The sequence below is a fragment of the Rhinopithecus bieti genome, unplaced genomic scaffold, assembly GCF_001698545.2.
Source record: "Rhinopithecus bieti isolate Rb0 unplaced genomic scaffold, ASM169854v2 scaffold_3043, whole genome shotgun sequence".
Lineage (NCBI taxonomy): Eukaryota > Metazoa > Chordata > Mammalia > Primates > Cercopithecidae > Rhinopithecus > Rhinopithecus bieti.
This window is the reverse complement of record NW_016804580.1, coordinates 3,300,205-3,318,584: the sequence shown is the minus strand read 5'-3', so window position 1 is coordinate 3,318,584 and position 18,380 is coordinate 3,300,205. Positions and strand designations below refer to the sequence as shown.

General features: G+C 36.3%; 1 protein-coding gene across 2 annotated transcripts in view; it reads right to left on the bottom strand.

The window, feature by feature from the left end:
• MALRD1 (MAM and LDL receptor class A domain containing 1) overlaps nucleotides 1-18,380 on the bottom strand; it is a 715,118-nt gene that overhangs the window by 686,603 nt on the left and 10,135 nt on the right. For both annotated transcript variants that reach the window (XM_017869225.1, XM_017869224.1), the window contains exon 2: nucleotides 5,393-5,533. In XM_017869225.1, coding sequence (XP_017724714.1) covers nucleotides 5,393-5,533 — 141 coding nt within the window. The remainder of the gene's footprint in view (nucleotides 1-5,392; nucleotides 5,534-18,380) is intronic.

The window sequence follows — 18,380 nt, the reverse complement described above, 5'->3', positions numbered from 1 at the left end:
CGCCCAGGCTGGAGTGCAGTGGCCGGATCACAGCTCACTGCAAGCCCCGCCTCCCGGGTTTACGCCATTCTCCTGCCTCAGCCTCCCGAGTAGCTGGGACTACAGGCGCCCGCCTCGTCGCCCGGCTAGTTTTTTGTATTTTTTAGTACGGGGTTTCACCGTAGTAGCCAGGATGGTCTCGATCTCCTGACCTCGTGATCTGCCCGTCTCGGCCTCCCAAAGTGCTGGGATTACAGGCTTGAGCCACCGCGCCCGGCACTTTTTTCTAACTCTTAATATATAATCATAAGTACGTGTAAATGGTTTATGTCTCTATCACCAGATTGCAAGTTCACCAGGGACAAAAGCTGAATTCCTGTTCACTTTTATATCTTCAGGTCCTGGAAGAGCATGTGGAGCAATGCAGATGTTCAGTAAAGAATTTTCAAAGTAAATATAGAAAAGAATAAAAGGACATTAAATTTTCACTGATTTAAAAATAAACAGATATTCAGACTATAGAGTCTGCAGAAACATAATCTAGAGAGTAAGAATGTGGGATTCTTGTCTCCCTGTTTGGTCATTTACAGTTTCTTCTTAATAAAAGAACCCAACTCAACCTGTATGTGGCAGAGCCTACCTATTACTTAGGAGTGGATTATGGCTCAGTTTCCCTTCAGAAAGGGCAACACAGAGCAGCTTAGGGGATGCTGGTGTTCATTCGGCTGGGAAATTCAGTGATTGACATAATGACTACGGTAGAAAAACAAGACAAATCTATAAGCTGGGACCACAAGAGTGCTTTGAGATAAAGAGAGGAGGCATTATTTTTAACGGATCACAGCGAATTCCATTCTGTCAGGCTTTGGCATGGGGTCCGGCTACAGATGCAGGTAGAGTGCAAGGCTAAAACTCTGAGAGAAGGGCTGCTCTCTCCTTGGCCTGAGGAACCAGGAACGGAAACCTGGAATAGCCAGGTATGACCAAAAAAAGAGAAATTTTATAGATAGCCAGAAAAAAATAATAAAAAGAGTTCCCCAATGTTCTATGAATAATCTCTGTCCAAGTCTCTGGTGAAAATGGAAGCCTGTATGTGCAGGGAGCCCTTCTAGCAGCTAAACCTAGAGGAATTGAATTGATATTTGGACTGCTGCCCAGAGCAGAAAAAAGTTTGTCATTTGAGGCTAGACCTGGTGACTCACGCCTGTAATCCCAGCATTTCCGGATGTTGAGGCGGGATCACCTGAGGTCAGGAGTTTGAGACCAGCCTGGTCAACATGGAGAACCTCATCTCTACTAAAAGCATAAAAATTAGCCAGGAGTGGTGACGCATGCCTGTAATCCCAGCTACTTGGGAGACTGATGCAGGAGAATTGCTTAAACCTGAGAGGCAGAGGCTGCAGTGAGCTGAGATCATGCCACTGAACTCCAGCTTGGACAACAGAGCAAGACTCTGTCTCCAAAAAAAAAGAAAAAAAAAAAGAGTTTGTCATTTGAGTCTATGCAACTTAATCACTTGCTTAAACAAATTATCACCATGCCTCAAAAAAAAATACAACACATCCCAGAGCCTCCATTCACACATGCAGGATAAAACTCAAAATTATATGACAAAGAACTAGGATGACATAATCATACATGGGAAAATATAATCAGCAGCAGGTAAATCTGAGATGATGAACGCAAGGATTTTAAAACTCCCAACATAATTATGCATAATGAAGTAAGGGAGAATATTCTTATCATGAATGAAAAGGTAACAGAGAACTTTTTACTTTAACTAAAACAACCAATTAAAATTTTAGAACTGAAAATACAGTGCAGGCAATCCCTGACTTACAATGGTTCCACTTATGATTTTTCTGCTTTATGATGGTGCAAAAGTGATACATATTCGGAGGGACACAACCACTCTATTTTTCACTTTCAGTACAATATGCAACAAATTACATGAGGTATCCAATATTTACTATGAAATAGCCTTTGTGTTAGATGATTTGACCCAACTGTAGGCTAACATATATGTTCCTGGCAAGTTTAAGGTAGGCTAGGCTAAGCTACGATTCTCAGTAGGTTAGGTATATTAAATGCATTTTCAATTTATGATGGATTTATTGAGATATAACCCTATAATAATTTGAGGAGCATCTGTAGTTGATTTCTTTTTTAATCACTGCATAGGATTATCAGTAGAATGAAGTTAACAAAGGAAAAAATCACAGAACTTGAGGATATATCAATTGCAATTATGCACTCTGAAAAACAGAAAACAAAATCAAAATATATGGTGAAGCCTCATCTAACAGCCTGTAAGACCTACAGACTAACACACTGATGATTGAAATACAAAAAGGAAATGAAAGAGAGAATGGGACAGAAGAACTATTTGAATAAACAAGAGCAAAATACTTTTCAAAATTGGCAGACAGCATACATTTCAGATTCAAGAAGCTTAGTTAACATAAGTATGACAAAATTTTAAATGCTGATGCTGAAATCCAACAATAAAGACCAAATTTTGAAAGCATCAAAACAACAGATATATTACATACAGAAAAAAATGAAATTGTGGATATCACATTAGAAACTAGGTGAAGACAACAAAATAATGTCTTTCAAGTACTAAAAGAAAAAAAAGACCATGAAAAATTATATATCCAGGAGGAATACATTTCAAGAATGAAGGCAAAATAAAAACATTTTGAGGAGGAAAAACTAACATAATTTATCCTTAACAGAACTGCAATATAAGAAATACTAAAGGAGTTTCTTCAAGCTGAAGAGAAATGATACCAGAAACAAAATCAGATAGTTAGAAGAAATAAAGACTGCTGCAAATAATAAATATGATAAAAGAATATCTTCTTCTTCATTTATTTTAATGCTGTCTAAAGCAATATTATAACATTGATTTGTAGGGTTTATAATATGTAGAGATTATAGACACAATATATATGAACACTGTAGAACAAAATAAAAATATCAGATGCTATTTAGTAGTGTACATGTTTCATAATATATGAATTTTAGATCTAACAATGGATCAGAATAACAAAAGCTCTAATATCCTCATTTAAAACTGATTGTAAATGCCCAAATTAGAAAATAATAATTTGTGGCCTAATGGGAAATATTTTTTCAAATAAATTGTTTTTTAATCTTTGATAGACTTAAAGTGAATTATACATTTAAAAACCCCTTTATCATCTTTAATATCAGCTGAGCTCCAGATTTACTTAAAACTTTGATATTTGTACTCCTATATTTAAAAGTAGTTTTACCACCCTTACAAAGATGTATTTGATTTTGTTATAGTACTACTATTTTATCTAAATGCAATGTTACATTGCTTTAAAAATTAGTACTACGTTTTAACCATTCTTTCCCTGAGCTTTACTGGATTTCAAATATCGACAACAGTGATGTTTTTAATGTTCTAATTGATTCTCAAACTTGCCACTCAAGGCATTGATTACATAATGAAAAATATAATTTTGGAGCACTGGCTAATCATTTCAAGAGTAAGTTAATCAAAATTTGGTTGATACTTATGAAATAAGAATTTTGAGTAAAGACAGGATTCAGACCATTTTTCTATAAATATTTTCCAACAGCTAATATCTACAGCCAGAACACTTGCTTACTTAAAATTATTGCTAGAGAATACTTACATGTTAACATTTAATTGTATTTGTAAGAGATGCATGACTATTACCAAAGTTATCAGCCTTCAATTAGTTATGCAGGCAATATTTTGTCTCTTTTTCCTATGCAGCTTGCATTATTATTTTCTTTGTTTTACAGATGAGGAAACTGAGGCTACAAAACTAGCGGATTGGCAAGGCTGGAATTCAAACCCATCTAGTATGATTCCAGAGATTTTAAGTCAACTCAGATGATATAGTTCTATGGTATCTGCCTATACAACATCTCAGTTTTGATGTGGATTGCCCCCATTTTATCTCTTGACTAGGCAATCAAAAATACGCATGAAAAAAAATGAGGGAAAATGGCAGATAGGAAAGAGAGAGAGAAGAAAATTGGGAAGCAGTGTCTTCTGAAGTTATTTAGCTCCGCAGTAAGGAGGCAAGCAAGAGGCATTCAGTAAGAGCCATCAACAAACAAAAGCCTAGAGTAAATAAATATGTGCTGTGAAAAACCTTCTGAGTAAAAGAAAGAAATAGAAAAAAGTTTCCTATATTGCAGTTAGTGCTTGTTACTATTTGTGAGGCTGGTCCCTTTTCAGTAATAAAACTGGTTCATTCCTAAAAATTGTTAGGAATTCTAAACAAAAATAATTTTGACATTAAAGCCAAACAAATTAAGAAACTCCATCTTATCAATGTAGAGGTAAAATTAGCAACACCAAAATTATTCAGAAATGGACTAAATATCTACTTTTTTGAGTGCTGAGTTTTCTATAATAAGCTCTATCAACAATTTCTCATGTAGTTCTTAACCATCCTAAAAATTTAGCATCATTATTTCCTCTCTTAAAGTTGTGAAAATAAGGTTCAAAATTAATTTAAGATTTTACAGCTAGGGAGGGACAGACCAGGGAGTCTAATCCGCATGTGTAATATTTATGAAAACTTTGCCAAACTCACATTCAATGCCTGAATATTTGCTTGTTTCAAATTACCTCTAGGGTAATAACCATATTTTAACATTAATTGAATTTATTTGAGGGAAGTATCACTTATAAAAATAACTAGCTTTTAGTTGTGCCAGGAAATGTGTTACTTCTTTTCCTAGCATGTGTAAACCCATCAGATGAGGGCAGGCATGGAGTCCATTTTTGCTCTCTAGTACATCTTAAACACACAGTACCTGATGTTGAATTAATGGAGTTCATTAGTTAATAAATGAAGAAATTTCTGGCTCACTCCAGAGCTACCTCAAAGTCTACAGAGCAGTTCAGCAGAGCTTTCCAGTCAACTTGATTTAACAAGTGGTACTAGACAGAGCTGAAACCAGTCCAGCCAAAATAAAAGAAATTTGTCAAATTACGCTGTGTATATTGTCCCAAAGCTAAAACCAGTACAGCGAAAATAAAAGACATTTGACTGTCTAATTAATCTAGGTATATTTTCCCATTTACATTTTACAATTTCCATAAAGAGTAAGAAAAACTGGAAAATTCCAGTTATCTAAATAGGCCCATTGGAATCCCAGGAACCCGATTATGAGAATCCAATGTGATATTTTAAAATCATAAATATTTTGAAACTGGTTAAAGAATGTATAAAATTAGGCATTTTAACTACTAATATGTAGTTAGAGTCTACTTCCCTAATTAAATATTTGGGGAGGGGAAGGAAGAAACAGAGGTGGAAAAGAATGAAGAAGGAAAGGAAGGAAGGAAGGAAAGGAGGAAGGGAGAGAGGTGAGAAAATAAATTTAAAGCATTTACCAGACACATCACCATTGTGATCATAAAATGGAGGTGATAGACTGGTCATCCCATTTCTCTTTGTCCAACTAGGTTGCAGACTCTGATCTTCAGTCATGTTACAGAGACCATCCTCAAAATCACATCTTTCGTAATTCGAGCCTAATGAGAGAGAAGAGAAATTGGTTTTCACAACTGTGTTTGGCTTTTTAAAAAATAAGACAATAGCAGAAAAATAAAGTCTAGCAACAAATGACAAATGTAAGTTAACATAAGGATTATTCCTTACAAATCTAAGTCTACTTTACTCATGCAAAGTTTTTCATGCATCCAATATTCTAGTAAGTTACCACAACAAAAAAAAAAAAATGTGTTCAAATAGAAAGAATGCCACACAACACAGGGTCAGAAGACCGAGGACCTAATCCTGATTTTGATTCTTATTAACTGAGTGTCTTAGCTTAACTATTCAAACATAGCAAGCCGTTCCTTTACTTGCAAAATCAGAACAATAACATCCTGTCCTGTGTCTCTCAAGCAATTGCCATGAAGATCTATAATACAATACATACAAAAATACAGTTGGCCTTCCGTGTCTATGAATTCCTCATCTGTGGATTCAATCAATGGCAGACCAAAAATATTCAGGAAAAAAAATGCATCTATACTGAACACATACAGATTTTTTCTTGTTATTTCCTAAAGAATACAGTATACCAACTATTTACATAGTGTTAATATTTACATTGTCTAAGGTATTATAAATTGTCTAGAGATGATTTAAAGTACACAGGAAGACATGCATAGGGTATATGTAAATACTACATCATTTTATATCACAGACTTGCTATCCATGGATAGCAAGAGACCACTGTACTTTATAACTCTTAGGTACCATAACATATAAGGAATTATTATTAAGATTACATCTTAAAACTCAACTTCCGTCTTCATGCCATGCAGGCATATCAGAATTTCAGGTTTTGGCAGATCAAATCACAGAGACCCCACTGATGAAAACTCAACCATCAGTGGCCGAGACATACTCCTTAAATTAAGTACAGTACCTCATCATTGAATCTCAGTGTTTGAGGAAAGTTTAGTGTTTTAAATCATAACAGAGACATTTCTGACTCTTTCTCTGGGTAATTTAAGAGGCTAGGGAGAAACAGAAGAATTCAAGCATGTGGTTATTCCCAATACCCACCCATGTAGGGCTTTATTCTATTATCCAATATCTATGAATGTCACATTCTAAAAATAGATGATCTCAACCACAAATGGCCCCTCCCCAGGTTGTGGTCCTCAGCAACTGTAAAGATAGTCCTTTTGAGATAGGAGAACAGCAGGACTTGTTTTATGGTCTCAACCAAAATAATTTGGTCTGCTGACCAAAATAGGATCTGGTCCAGTCAGGATAAAGTGAAGAAGCTGGCAGAAACCAGCAGATGGCTACAGAAACAATCCCTAGCTGCTCTCATCGCTCACTAGCATAAGACACTCCGACCAGTGCCATGACAGTTTGCAAATGCCATGGCAATGACCCAAAAGTTACCACTCCCTTTCTAGAGATTTATTTATTTATTTATTTATTTATTTATTTATTTATTTATTTATTTTTTCTGAGGCAGAGTCTCGCTCTGTCACCCAGGCTGCACTGCAGTGGCGTGATCTTGGCTCACTGCAAGCTCCGCCTCCCGGGTTCACGCCATTCTCCTGCCTCAGCCTCCCGAGCAGCTGAGACTACAGGCGCCTGCCACCACGCCCAGCTAATTTTTTGTATTTTTAGTAGAGACGGGGTTTCACCGAGTTAGCCAGGATGGTCTCGATCTCCTGAACTTGTGATTCGTCCGCCTCGGCCTCCCAAAGTGCTGGGATTACAGTCTTGAGCCACCGCGCCCGGCCTCTAGAGATTTCTAAGTAGGCTGTCCCTCAATTTGCATTAACCTGCTCCTTGATTTGCATGTAAGTATCAATGGGTATAACTACAGTTGCCAACACCCCACAAGCATGGCTCCAGGTGCACTACCTATGAATTAGCCCTACTCCACATGAAGCAACTACAATTCAATAAAAGACTTATGTTTTAACACCATCAGCTTATCTGTGAATTTTTTTTTTTTTTTTTTTTTTTTTTTTTGAGATGAAGTCTCATTCTGTCACCCAGGCTAGAGTGCAGTGGTGCAATCTCAGCTCACTGTAACCTCCACCTCCTGGGTTCAAGTGATTCTCCTACCTCAGCCTCTAGAGTAGCTGGGATTACAGGTACATGCTGCAATGCCCAGCTAATTTTCTTTTGTTTTTGTATTTTCAGTAGAGATGAGGTTTCACCATGTTGGCCAACCTGGTCTTCAACTCCTGACTTCAAGTGTTCCACCCATCTTGGCCTCCTAAAGTGCTGGGATTACAGGCATGAGTCACCATGCCCAGCCCGAATTTTTTTTTTTAATTTCCACAATTCATGTTTAATACTCTTGTTGTAGTCAATATGTTATATAATGATTTGTTTTCCTTTCCCCTTATTTTAACCTTTAGTGTAGAATAACATATTCCACAGTAGTAAAAAGGAGCAAAGGATATTCTAATTTCTTTAATCCTCTTTTCAGCTTGATTCAGAGTTGCCTAACAAAACGGCTGTGTAAAGTTATAAGATTACTACAGTGAGTTTAGAGAAAGTAGAAAGAGCAAACTTTAAAAAACAGTGGAGATTTTATACTTCCTGTTCCATCACCAGAGCCACTTGGCTTTTGAGATTTCAACAGTCTTTTTTTTTTTAATTACTTGAACAAAACTTGCAGAACATGGCTTTGAATTGCTTTGAACTTGAACTCTGCATCTGCACAGAAGCAGGCCTTGAGCATGATTTTAATAATTGTTGAACAATTAACTATATATCCAAAGCGTTGCCCTATGACTCTGAAACTTCTTTAAGTGAATTCTTTCCTGAGTGAATCCAAGAACCCTCCCAGGCTAAGCCCTAATTTCAGCGCTCACCTGCATATCTGCATCACTCTGACAATTTCCTTCACTTCCTGACTAGTTGCACTAGCTGCAGCTGGAGCAAACATGCTGGTTAATAGTTAAACACTGCTTGGCAACCCAGTCAAAAGAACATAATTTTCATTTCATCCTATCACAAAACAATTACTTCAATAAAGTGCAGCAATGAGGAATCTTATTATTACAGAATACCACTGGTTGGCAAAATATTTCAGAATAAGGGACCTAGGAGTAAAATCAACAAAACAGGCCATTGGTAATGAGGCTTGTATGTCTGTGGGTTCAGCATCTGTGGATTCAGCCAATCACATGCCATGAAGCCTGCTTCATCACCGTGGCCTATTTCATTAATTTTACTCCTAAATCCCTTATTTTAAAAAAATTTGCCACCAGCTATATTGTATAATAATAATAAGAATCCTCATTGCTACAATTTATTGAGGTAATTATTCTGTGCTGGGATTCCACTTGAAGTAACCTATTTCTTATGAAGAAGGAAGCCTCATGAAGCAAGCCTGTTCTTCCATTTTAAAGATGAGAAAACTCAGATGATGTCTTACAGACATTAAGTAACTTGCTCAAGATAGACCAGCTAGTGGGTGCTAATGTCGAGAACGGAACACAAGTTTTTGTACTCCAGAACCATAGCTCTTAAAGCTCTCCTCTGAGGCATAATTATTAATCCACTGACCCATTTTTATTACTGAACTAGAATTAAAGCTCTATCAGAGCTCCTAGTCAGCCTAAGGAAACCAGTATTTCCAGATAGAGTTGATGTCATTCTCTTCAAAAGCAAAGAAATTCTATTAGTCTATGAATCATACTATGATTAAATACACAATTTCTATAAGGCCTTGGACATACTTAGGATAGCTGGAATATCCAGATTATTACCTTATAGACTCCTAATTATCCAGGGAATCTGAATGAACAAAAAACGGAACTAAATTATATAGTCACTTGTGTATGTGTTTGTGTGTATGTGAGATTCAATTAGCTATGCATGTATGGAAATAAGTATGTATCTATTTTCAAGTTTCTTTTAGTTCTCAACAATTTTTACAATGATCTGATTATAAAATATTCTAAATTATTTTATCACCATATTTCAACAATTATGTGTATGAAAGGTACACACATGCTCACACAGGTGGTCAAACATTTTTTAAATACCAAGAAATTTTCCTGCAACACAATTACTTAGTTGATGTCTGTTTGCAATGTTCTTTGTTTTTTTAATACACAAGATAATGATAATTTTTGAGTGTAAGAACCAGAAAAAAAATAGCTAAATAAAACTTTTTTCATCGAAATAGTCTCAACAGGGGTTCTTTTGCTATAAAATGAATCCAATGGGCACAGGTTTTCAATTAATTTTACCAAAAAAAGTAATCCTGAACATCTAATAACTGCCAGATGACTCAAAATACATCAGGAAAACTTTCTAAATATTCATTTTCCCCAGTAGAGAACTGCACATTTTAAACAATTTGAATAATTTTTCTTGAATTGTAGTTGGTTTACCTTTTAACTTCATATGCCACACAATCGCATTCAAGTCTGAAACTATCTGCTGTAATAAAATCTGTCACCATGTAGATGACAACCATCACTAAATAGTGTGAAGTAATAACACCACAGTTGGACCATATAATGAACAATTAGGAGTGCTATACAGCAACTTATCAGTAGAATCCAAGTTCCTGGACTTTTTGAACTTGTGCAATGCATCACTTTTTTTTCAATTTTATAATCCCAAAGGTCAGATGTACTGCAGTCAAAGAGGGAGGACTGGAAGGTTGCTTGGAAGCCACAATTATCTCCTGAGTTGGGTTCCACGCTGTCAGATTCTCTCATTAAAGAACCACTAAAGAATTCCTCCTAGTTTTGATCTTTAACACGATAATGGAAAGAAAAATATTAAATAATATGCCAAAGCGACAGTCAGCTTGGGGCATGCTTTTGAAAAAATGGGAATGAATAGGATCAAGTTTCCATTGTAGTAATGGTGAAGAAACTCAGATAATCCAGAACTCAGGATTAACTCTGGAAAGTATGGTCTGGGTAAAGCATCACAACGTAATGTTCTTAGAAGACAGAACACAATGTAAGAATTATGAAAAATCTAGCAAAATTATGAAAAATCTAACAAGGGAAGAGATGAGATAGAAACCACACTTATTTCAAAATCTTCCCTGGGTCAATATTAATAATTAAATTTCTCTTCCTCCTACAGGTTCTATGAGGCACAGTTGCAGTCTTCCCATCAGAGTCCTCTTTTTTTAATTATTATGGTAAAATATACATTACATAAAATTTACCATTTTAACCTTTTTTTTTTTTTCTTTTTTAGACAGGGTCCTGCTCTGTCACCTAGGCTGGAGTGTGATGGTGCGATCGTGGCTCATTGCAGCCTTGATCTCCCCAGGCTCAAGTGATCCTCCCATCTCAGCCTCCCAAGTAGCTGGGACTACAGGTGCACACCACCACATCCGGCTAATTTTTTGCATTTTGTAGAGATGGAGTTTTGCCATGTTGCTCAGGCTGATCTCAAACTCCTGGGTTCAAGCAATCCACCAGTCTTGGCCTCCCAAAGTGTTGGAATTACAGGCATGAGCCACGATGCCTGGCCCATTTTAACAATTGTTAAGTGTAGAGGTCTGTGGTATTCAGTATATTCACATTGTTAAGCAACCATCACCATCATCTATCCCCAGAAGTCATTCCATCTTGCAAAACTGAAACTTCGTACCCATTAAACACCTTCTTTCCATTTCTCCCTACTCAACCCCTGGCAACCACAATTCTACCTTCTGTCTCTATGAATTAGAGTGTTGTAGGTAACTCGTATGAGAGGAATCATACAGTGGATGTTTTTGTGTGTGTGTTGCTTATTTCACTTAGCATAATGTCTTCAAGGTTAATCTATGTTGTAGCACATAAAATGTTTATCCATTCATCTATCAATGGACACTTGTGTGGTTTTCAGCTTTGGGCTATTGTAAATAGCGCTACTGTGAACATGGGTGTACAAATACCTATTCAATTCCCTGCTTTAGTTTCTTTGGGGTATATATCAAGAATTGAAATTGCTATATCATATGGAAATTCTATTTCTAATGTTTTGAGGAATTGTCATCTGTTTTCCAAAGTGGCTAAAACATTTTACATTCCCACCAGAAAAGCACAAGTGTTCCAATTTCTGCAAATCTTCATATATGCATTATTTTCTAGGAGATTTTTTGGATGGTTATAATAGCCATCACAATGGGTGTGAAGTGGTATCTCATTGTGGTTTTTATTTGTATTTCCCTAATGATCAACAATGTTGAGTATCTTTTCATGTGCTTATTGGACATTTATATATCTTTTTGGATGTCTATTCAAGGTCTTTATTCATTTTTTAATTAGGTTATTTTTTGTCGTTGTTGAGTTGTAGTTCTTTTTACATTCTGATTCTGTTATCAGATGTATGATTTGCAAATATTTTCTACTACTCCGTGGATTGCCTTTTCACTCTGTTGATACTGTCCTTTGATGAATACAAGTTTTTAATTTTGATGAAGTCAGTGTATCTGTTTTCTTTTGTTGCCTGTGCTGTTGGTGTCATATTGAATAAATCTTTATCACACCTAATATTATGAAGCTTGTCTCCTATGTTACTAAGTTTTACAGTTTTAGCTCTTATATTTAGGTCTTCAATCCATTTTGAGGTACTTTGTTGTACATGGTATAAGGTAAGGGTCCAACTCCAATTATTTTGCTTGTGGCTACCCAATTTTCCCACCACCTTTGTTGAAAAGACCGTCCTTTCCCCATTGGTCTTGGGTCCCTTCTCAAAACTCACTTGACCATATATTTGAAGGTTTACTTCTGGGCTCTCTATTCTATTCCATGGTCTAGATGTCTGTCTTTATGTCGATACCACACTCAGGTACTGTAGCTTTTTAGTAAGGTTTGAAATCAGGAAGTGTTAGATCTCTTTCTTCTTTTCCCAGGTTTTTTTTTTGTTTGTTTGTTTTGTTTTGTTTTGAGGTCCCTTGAGATTCCACATGAATTTTAGGATAAATTTTACTACTTTTGGCCGGGCGCGGTGGCTCAAGCCTGTAATCCCAGCACTTTGGGAGGCCGAGACAGGCGGATCACGAGGTCAGGAGATCGAGACCATCCTGCCTAACACGGTGAAACCCCCGTCTCTACTAAAAAATACAAAAAACTAGGCAGGCGAGGTGGCGGGCGCCTGTAGTCCCAGCTACTGCACTCCAGCCCGGGCAACAGAGCGAGACTCCATCTCAAATTAAAAAAAAAAAAAAAATTTTACTACTTTTACAAAAGAAAAATTGTTGAAATTTTGACTGAGATTGCACTGAATCTATAGACTGCTTTGGGTAATACTGAAATCTTAATAATATTAAATCTTCCAATCTATGGACACAGAACATCTTTTCCATTTATATCTTTGTAAATGTCTTTCAACAATTACATAGTTTTCAATATAAAAGATTTTTGTCTCTTTAGTCTAGTTTATTCCTATTTTATTCTTCTTGATGCTATTGTAAATGAAATTGGTTTATTCATTTCAGACTGTTCATCGTTAGTGTACTAAAATGCAACTGAGTTTTGTGTATTTGTTTTGTATCCTGCAGCTTTGCTGAGATTTTTAACTAGCTCTGTTTTTTTTTAATAGAATCTACATTTAAGATCATGTTGTCTATGAGCAGAGATACTTTTACTTCTTCCTTTCCAATTTGAATGCCTTTAAATTTTTCTTGCCTGATTACACTGTCTAAAACTTTCAAAACTGTGCTGAATAGAAGTGATAAAAATGGGCATTCCTGTCTTGTTCCTGATTTTAAAGGAAAAGCTTTCAGTCTTTCACCATCAAGTGTGATGTTAGCTGTGGGTTTCTCATAGACTTTTATTATGTTGAGGTGGTCTCCTTCTTTTCCAAGTTTATGAGTGTGTTTTATCCCTTTTTGAGGAAAGCTATGTGATATAGTTTGGATGTGTGACCCCTCCAAATCTCATGTTGAAATGTGATCCCCAGTTTTAAAGGTGGAGCCTGGCAGGAGGTGTTTGGGTCATGGAGGTGGATCCCCTATGAATGGCTTGGTGCCCTCCCCACGGTAATGAGTGAGTTCTCACTGTTAGTTCACAAGCGAGCTGGTTGTTTAAAGGAGCTTTGCACCTCCTCCTCTCCCTTGCTGCCTGTCTCACAATGTGACACATCTGCTCCCCCATTGCCTTCTGCCATGAATAGAAGCTTCCTTACCAGAAGTCAAGCAGATGCTGGTGCCATGCTTCTACAGCCTGCAGAGTCATGTGCCAGATCAACCTTTTTGTTTTTTAATAAATTACCTAGTCTGAAAGATTCTAGGATAGCAATACAAAATGGACTAACACACTATGTATTACATTGTCACAAAATTGTACATACAATTCACTGTATTGTTCTGGAAAACCATTTCCTTCATTTAGATAACATACAAAAATATTTTCATAAAGAATAATTTCCCTTACTCTCAATTAATGTAAAATTAGTGGCCAGTTCCTGAAAAGAATGAAATGAATCCAAAATATTCCAATTAAATGAAAGTAAAATGTCATAATTCTCAAGAGCAAATGTCAGTGAAAGACCTACTATTTGGCTTGGTGATTTAAAAGTATTAATTAGATTTATCAAGGATATATTTGTTATCTTTTACATTGAATTAATTTTAATATTTTCATTGACACATAAACAAGAAAAACCCTAAGTCACAAACGTATACTATAGTGAATTAAGTGAGTACTGTTAAAGTTCACACCAGAATTATCCAATATTCCTTCAGCAGGATTCTTGTCATATATAGTTGCCTTTATCCTTAAGTCTTGAGAGCATCTTTGGCAAGGATTGTGTCGTCAATGGTATGTGTATCAGTGAAAAAAGGATTACCAGACCATGTTTCAACTTTATTATTGCCTGATGATTCATAACCTTCGAAGGAGGTCTTCAGTGTTTGCAGGTGTCTGATGATATTTGCAGAAATATTAACAAGGTATACCATTCACTCCAGCTTACAGCAGTATTCACTAAAGTATTAGAAGTGTCGTATAGCTGTTTACAAATAATTCTCTATTCCAGAGTAGCTATTTGGCCAGAAGATGTTACGGCTTTTCAGTAGTTTCTGCAAGGATAAATACAGGGCCCTAAACAGAAAGTTTAATCTTTTGCATGGACAAATTTTTCATTAAGCTAATTCATGAACAAATGAACTCCTGTCATTTTTTCCCCAAATAGGTTTTCAATTTCTCTCAAAATAAGTAAAATTTCTTTTCCAAATTCAATCAAGCATTTCAAGACTTACCCAGTGGAAAGTCACAATTATTTCTGGGTAGTAGAGAATATTATATTCTATTCATATTTCTCTGATGGAAACTTATTTAAAAACTGTGATTCAAGGTCTTTGCCGTCATAAATTTGATAGCTTTCACAACAGAATGTCAGGCTTCTCTCAGAACTCCTAGCCAAGCTTAAAGTGTCAATATGTACATGAAGAAATGATATTTATTTACAAACATTTTTGCTTACAAGCAGAAAAATGTACATGGGATGACAAGCATGGCAGGAGTTCTGTCTATGCACAGATAAGGGCTCAGAGGACATTTGCTTTGGAAGAAACGATTCACCATTTGATGTTGCCAGGTGTCTGAAATCTTCAAAGGGAGCTCACAAACTGAATATTCTTCTTGTGTGACATCAATTTACACACTTGAGCCACAAAATACGAGCAGACTACATTGCAAGACTGAGTAGTTTTATCCAATTCCATGGTGAAAGAAAATAGTGCAACTGAATATTCCTCCATTCACTCAGTCAGTAAACCAGTACTATCAGCCAGTCTATTAAATATTTATTGACTGTAAGTGCCAATCAGTCTTCTAGAAGTGGGAGAATTAGGTAAATTTCCTGATAGAATGGGGTTACTATTTTGCATTTTCATGAGCTCCTTAAAATACCAGAAAAACTGTTTGCAGCTCTGGAAGAATGGTATCATTTCATACAGAAATACTTTTTTTTTTTTTTAATTAAAATCTCACGAAGGTACATGACCCCACCAAATTTTCCCTAATTGTTATAAGGCATCTTTTATTGGAATTGTGATAAGAAACTCTACAAGATGGGTCAAATTAAATTCCAGTAAAGTTTTACTTTCTCCTAGAAGAAAGAGTCACTGTGCAGCCAATTTTCAGAATATGCTGGGAACACTTTCTCAGTTCAATGCTTTCATGTGTTCACAGGCTTTGGGAAGCACTGCCAGTTTTGTACGTCATACCCAGAGATGAAAGAACAATCCACATTACTTATGGTTCATCTTTTCTTTTATATTTCCATTGCCCGTTATGACACAAAACAGTCTACAACTAGGAAGCAATTATAGACACCAAAATATATTAAAGAAAATGATTTATGTTACACCACTGTATACACCAGCACCTAAGTCATAAAACAATTGACAAGAGTGAAAAGTTCCTAATGGTGTTATTTGACATAAAAAGTGTTTCATGAATACTGTTTTCAAAATAACAGAAGGAATCTAATAGACATATATCCCAAAAGAAAAAAAAAAAAAAGACATACCCAGTTCAAGGTCTCTCTGAAGTCCATCCATGGGAGCAAGATTAAAATCAACTCTCTCGGAAGAAAAATAGCATTGAAGGAAGGAGAAAAGATAGCATAGAAATAAAAAGCATTGAATAAATAATAATAAAATAGCATTGAAGGAAGGAGAAAAGATAGCATAGAAAAAATAAAAAGCTTTAGTAGGTATATTTATTTTAACTAAAACAAATGATAAAATTCCCAATATTCATATCATTGACATATTAGTTACAAGTAAGTACTTGTAAATTTCATTTGCTATACCTTGTTCACTGGAAAATTTTCAGAATCTACATCAGTAAAAGTTTCAACAAAGAGTTCAGTGTGGTGGTGGTGGTGGTATTGTTTCACCATAAATGTAAGGATTTATTTCTGTTTTCTTAATTCTATTGTTTACATATCCAATTATACTATAATGCAATATTTCTTTTCCTTTTTTTTTATTTTCAACTTTTATTTTAAGTTCAGGGTTACATGTGCAGGATGTGTGAGTTTGTTACACAGGTAAATGTGTTCTGTGGTGGTTTGCTGCACAGATCATCCTATCACCTAGGTATTAAGCCCAGCATCCATTAGCTATTCTTCCTGATGCTCTCCCTCCTGATGACCCCCCAACCTCTGACAGGCCCCAGTGTGTGTTGTTCCCCTCCCTGTGTCCATGTGATCTCATTGTTCAGGTCCCACCTATAAGTGAGAACATGCGGTATTTGGTTTTCTGTTACTGTGTTAGTTTGCTGAGGGCAGCTCCAGCTCCATCCATGTCCCTGCAAAGGACATGATCACATTCCTTTTTATGGCTGCATAGTATTCCATGGTGTATATATACACCACATTTTCTTATCCAGTCTATCATTGATGGGCATTTAGGCTGATTCCATGTCTTCGTTGTTGCGAATAGTGCTGCTGCACATGACACAAGGCTGCTTTGACACTCTAGAACCTTCAAGGTAGATAACTTTGCTGACAAACCTTGAAATCTTAAAATGGTGTTTTTCTTTTTTCTTCACCTTCTACTCTGTGACCTCTCTCTTGTCATTGCCTCTAGAAAAGTTAGAACCATTGTAAATGAAATACAAGGAAAAATAGACTGTCCAATTTTGACTAATAACTGGTCCTTGAATAGCTAAAATGTCTGAATGACAGAGGACATAGGCTTAACTCCATAGAATTAGAATTGGAAAACCACAATAGGAGAGTGAGAAGATCCCATCCCGGGCAGGCCAGGCAAGGGTAAGGGGTCCGAGAAGAGGGCAGGAAAGATGGGTATGACTTTGCAGGGGGTAGACTGGGGGAAGGGACAAGGGAGAGAAAAAAGGACCTGATTTCCAGAAACTACATCAAAAAGGAACTGTGTTCACCTTGTCTGATGGTTAAGCAACTTCTAGGCTGGCATCAGGGAGCAGCAGGGAAGCTGAGCTCAAACCTGCAGACAAGTTATTGCCCTCAAAGAAACACCAGCACAGAGGAACCACAATGAATTCCTCTTACTGCTGTAAGGTGATGTACATAAAACAACTGCATGGGGCAGAAGGCTCAAAACCAGAAACATCGGTGGATACTGGTAGATACACACATGCACACACACACACATACAAACACATAAAAGAGAGCCCAGACACTGTGCTCCAAAACAAAAGAAAAAGATTGATATCCAGATGGGCAGTGGGCAGTTGTGATGGGGAAGGAAAAGTCCCAGGCTCTGAACATGAATAGGACTGGACAATGCACGGATTTAACCCTGCTACATAAACACTTTTCTTGCTGATATTGACTGCCTTTGCTAATATAACTTTGACATATTATTTTACTAGCAAATTCTCAATTTCCTTACTCTGATTAAAAAATAACATCTGCAACAACAATAACAAAAAATAAAACCTTTTTCATTAGTTTGAGAAAAAACATAGAAATGAGAAAGAAAAAAAAGGAATCCTGTTACATGGTATATGTGCCTAATATTAGCTTGTTCTCATTACTAGAATAAGCACAATTGCTAATGAGAAGGCTGTTTATTAGATCGTTTTAAAATATAATTTTATCTTCATTATAAAAAACAGTAGATGCAGAGGCCAGCACGGTGGCTCACGCCTGTAATCCCAGTACTTTGGGAGGCCACAGTGGGCTCTACTAAGAAAAATACAAAAAAAAAAAAAAAAAAAAAAAAAAAAAAAAAAAAAAAAGCTGGGTATAGTGGCATGCACCTGTAGTCCCAGCTACTCGGGAGGCAGGAGAATCGCTTGAACTGGGAGGCAGAGGTTGCAGTGAGCCAAGATCGTGTCACGGCACTCCAGCCTGGGCAACAGAGCAAGAATCCGTCTCAAAAAACCAAAACAAAATCCCAAAAATAATAGATGCTATTTTAGAAAA